This window comes from Austrofundulus limnaeus, unplaced genomic scaffold, assembly GCF_001266775.1.
Source record: "Austrofundulus limnaeus strain Quisiro unplaced genomic scaffold, Austrofundulus_limnaeus-1.0 Scaffold379, whole genome shotgun sequence".
Taxonomy (NCBI): Eukaryota; Metazoa; Chordata; class Actinopteri; order Cyprinodontiformes; family Rivulidae; genus Austrofundulus; species Austrofundulus limnaeus.
Window position 1 is genome coordinate 192691 of NW_013952781.1, and position 4482 is coordinate 197172.

Sequence of the window (4482 nt, forward strand, 5' to 3'; positions counted from 1 at the left end):
GTACATTCTTGTCTGTTTATCTGTACTTTTACTTAAGTACAGTGTTTGAGTACTTTCTCCACCACTGGTCCTGCCATGTGTTTTTAGCATATTTAGTTTTCAGCTGGTTTCAGTCCTTGTCCCCCCTCCCATCACAGATCCTCCACTACCCCACCTCCACTTTACCAAACTCATGCAACTCAACTGTATCCTGCTTTTAAGCCTGCCYTCTCCCACACCCCAGTGCCAGTTTATCATCAGCCCAGTCTATGATCTACCAGCGTTCTGTTCTTGCCTTGGCTCCTCCACCTCCTTTACGTCCCTTGGTTCCTCGTTCTCAGCCTCTGCTCTTGTCGGATACCTCCAGCCATCTGCTCCCCTGGTAATGATCCTGGCTTTGTTTTTCGGACTCCTGTTTCTTGTCTCACCCCTGCTCAGCACCACAACATCTCTGACTTCCTGATTTACAACTCCCACCTGCCTCCTGGATACAAGAGCTAAGTCTATCCCTCTCAACCTGGTAAAACCTCTGATTACTCTGTGTATGATCCTCGCCTGTACCACAATCCCGAATCTGCCTGTCAGACCAGTTACGTCTCCGAAGTTCGTCGGTGACGTCACTGAGTTACCCCGGAACCAAACAAACACAGACAGTGTTTCCTCACGGAGGCTTCCTGTTAGCACCAGGTTGGTGGCTAGTATTTCATTTTCACTTTGTGTTTTTGCCCAACTCCATCCAGCSACTAATCTGCTTTCTGTGTCCAGATTACCTGGTCCAAGTTCCTGTTTGGTTCCAGCTCCACACCAGCAACTTAAATGAACACTGTAAACCTTTGTCTGTGTTCAGGTATTTATCAGAGCTCAAGTTTAGATTCATATCAGTATACTACATTTGTCTGCATACCACTTTTAAAAGATCTTTAGTTCAAATTTCAAGGGTAATGGGTTATTTTTTGAACATTTTTCACTGCTTGGGTTTTTTTCCTCCTGGTTTGATTTATATATTCATTAGGGTTAACTGGAATTATCAGATCAGCATACTGTGTACACTGCATAATGTGAAACTCAGCATACATTGGTAGAAGAGTAAACTGCTATGCTGTTTTCCACAGCTCCTCAGGTCCCTATTAGAAATCAATGCCTACACAGCATTTATTGACTGCACTCCCAGCAGAATTAACAGACTGGATCACAGCCTAAAGCCTGAAGCCTGAAGCCTGAAGCAGCTGTGAGGGGATTACAAATTGTAAGAAAGGAAAAAATAATTCTATGACACACCTTTTCAACCAGAAGAATAAAAATATATGGCTGTTTCATTTAACCTATGAATGCCAAAACAAAGCTACATGATTCTCAGGCCTTTAAAAATGCAATTACATATACTCTTTAGTCAGTTCRTTTTAGAAAACATTACTGCAGCAGAGGAGGATCCAAGGCTGTAACTTACCGTCAGAAGTTCTTTCTGGAAAGACTTCCTGTCTTTGCTCTCGGCATTGTTGCAGTCCTCTTTCAGGCTCTCCAGCACAGATGCCACCCTCTCTGGCTCGCTGTCCAGCTCAGTGCGGCAGAAATGCGTCAAGGGTAGGTTGACATATCCGAGGGCATCTGCAAATGCTCGCCAGTTGCCGATGTTCTCCATCAGTATAGTTCTTACAGAGGCATAAATGTAGGTAAGGAACTTGCAGGGCTTCAGTATTTGCTCTAAAAACAATGACGTTGTAAGATCAGGCCCACTAAAATAAATGGGTTTTACTTTACCGACCACTAGAACATTCTTAGCATGAACAAGCCCTATTTTGCCCTGATAATATCCAATGTACCATTCCTTTGTCCACAGTTGACCTTTTAGCTTAATTTTCTCCTCACTCAAAAGAGCTACAAAGTCTCCTTTTTTGTACTCGAGCAAGTACTGATTTTTTGTTTGCCGGATTACAGTTTTGATTAATTTCCCAAACTTCAGGTTGCTTATTTTCCTGTCCTGGAAAACTGGGTACTTGGTGGCAACGGCAAGAGGGGACAAAACAATTTTCCCCACTTCCTTCTTCTTCAGAAATCGTCGTTGCACCGATGTCTTTGGGCCTGTCTTGGGTGGTGGTGTTGGTGTTTGTACACAAAACTGAGCCAATATACAATCATGGTCATCTTTAACTTGGATTCTTAAGGTGAAATCAGAAACTTCGTCGGCATTATGTGAGGAAATTATATAAACCAGACGGCTAACTTTCCCTAGTTTAACCTGGAAGCCCCGAACCACTCTGGCCTGCTCACTAGCCTTTACCTCATAGTTAGCCATGTTGGAGTAAACTCCAACATCTAGGTCTTGTGGTTTGGACAATACAAACTGGTGTTTACCCCAAAGCTGAAGCACAACTGGTGGTGCAGACTGTGCCTGTTTTCCAACCTCACTCACCAAAAGTGTCTTTGGGGCACAATCATGGCCAAACATAGCCACAACTGTTTTGAAAGATGGATGAATGTGTTTTGGACCATATACTCCTAAGGTGATCTTTTTAACTACATGCTCCCAAACTGTGGAGTCTGGAGGGATGGACTGGGCCTGGGCCACCACACACACATACATACATGGTTCAAGGTTGTCTAGGCACACTTGAACTGTGTCCTCATACATGTATGCATGGGGAATGGGAGTATAAGGTCCCTCTTTACAGTCACTCCTGACACATAAGACTTTGGTCGTCTGCCTACTCTCCATTTTTACCACAACAGATACTTTCATCTCCAGGGTAATGGTGGTTTTGGTTTCCATGTTGCTGAGTTTGATCTCTACCACGGGACTGACAGTGGTACAGCGATCATTGTTAAGCTCTAGTGGTGGGTCAAGCAGAGCTTTCATTGAGATCTGTTGTGTGTCACCTGGTGCCACGTGGCCCTCGGGTATGTGGATGCTAATGTTGGTGTCAGGTAGTTGAACAGCACCTCCTGAGCTGTCCAAACGGCAAACAATATTTGTCTCCACAGGTTGCGTTTGACCCCAGCCTGGGTTCTGACCCAACAAATCCAGGTCATGGCAAGATCTGGCCAACTTGCGGTGGGTTAGCCATGCAGTGCGGAAATCCTCCCTGCTCTGAAACTGTTCTGGTGCTGGTGCTTTAAGTCCTCCAAAAAAACCAGTGGTGGACTGAGGGGTATTTGTCTGAGCCTGAAGAATGGACAGTTCAGACAAACTGTACGAACGTTTGCTTCTAAAAAACGGGTTGTCCCTTTGTAATGTTTGTCCTGAACTCACAGTGGGACTAAGAGGGTTCAAGTTAAAAATACCACCACTAAAATCATTGTCTGCAGTGTTTCTGGTAGAACTGGGTGTAGAGAGTGTATCAAACAGAAGAAGATCAACAGATTTATCATTGCTGTTCTGATCAAGTGAACTCTGACGTCCATGTAGAAAAGGGTTTGTAGAGGTATGGGTTGTTGCAAAAGGATTTCCATTTTGGTAGGAGGTTGGTTTCAAAATCACTCCTGTCCATTCTCCCAAAAGATCCATTTCTTTGGCTGCCTCCTCATTATTGTCTCCCACAGTGTCAATCATCCCACTGTCACTGAAAGATGAGTCTCTATAGTTTATAGGCTGCACATACGCTGCTGGGATATAACCCATCTCTGTGTTGTTGTGGGCATACCACCACTCTCCACCCGACGAATCAAGAACATAAAGGCGGTCTCCTTTAGAGAACTTCAGAGTGGTGAAACTAGATGGGCAATAGTCCTTGATGGCAACAACTTCCCTGGCAGCAACAAAGGAGGCAGTGGCATCCAGTCGTAAGGCACTGGGAGAAGGCACTGAAAAAGACAGAACCATGTCAGGTATAGGCAGATGATAAAAAAATTTCTAATCATTTTTTTCACGTGTACAAATGCATTAAATTAATGTCAACCATGAGTGAACCACTAATTGCTACACAGAAGATGAAAAACAGATGTTCTTTTTCCTGTTGCCTTTTTTTTTTTTTTACTACTGGGGTTGTTTGCCAGAGGAGTGATACCCATGTTTCTGGTTAATGTAATGCTTTTTTGAAACACACTAAAAAAGGTTAGCACATCCATCGCTGAAATAAACAACCTAATACAGGCTCACAACAGAGGCTAAAATCCTCAAGCTAAATTTACTTATAAGTCTTTCAGTTGCTTGCCGATTAGCCCAAATTAAAAATTTGTCAGGAACACGGATATTGATTTTAAACACTAAACAGTAGCACAACTACTTGTGTTCTCCTACCATTATGTGTATCTCTGAAATCAAAATACCAATAAAATAATATATTATGGCAATAAATAATGCTAAAATTTAAAAAGCAGAGGTGGAAGTTAATTTTTTAATTAATGTTATATATTTCTGTGCTGTAGTGTAAAAGTTTTGTTTCAATATTGCGCTGCCATTAAATTGTGGTATTTTTTCTCAACTGTTTCATACAGTCACAAACTCCTGCCGACATGTCTTGAGTCTCTGTTAGAAAAAGCACTCTCACTTCCACATGTTCAACTCAA

The 4482-nt window shown here is 42.8% G+C and overlaps 1 protein-coding gene across 2 annotated transcripts in view; it reads right to left on the reverse strand.

The window, feature by feature from the left end:
- LOC106528434 (SH3 domain-binding protein 4) overlaps nt 1–4482 on the reverse strand; it is a 91817-nt gene that overhangs the window by 39322 nt on the left and 48013 nt on the right. For both annotated transcript variants that reach the window (XM_014023602.1, XM_014023603.1), the window contains exon 3: nt 1427–3777. In XM_014023602.1, the coding sequence (XP_013879056.1) occupies nt 1427–3777 (2351 nt within the window). The remainder of the gene's footprint in view (nt 1–1426; nt 3778–4482) is intronic.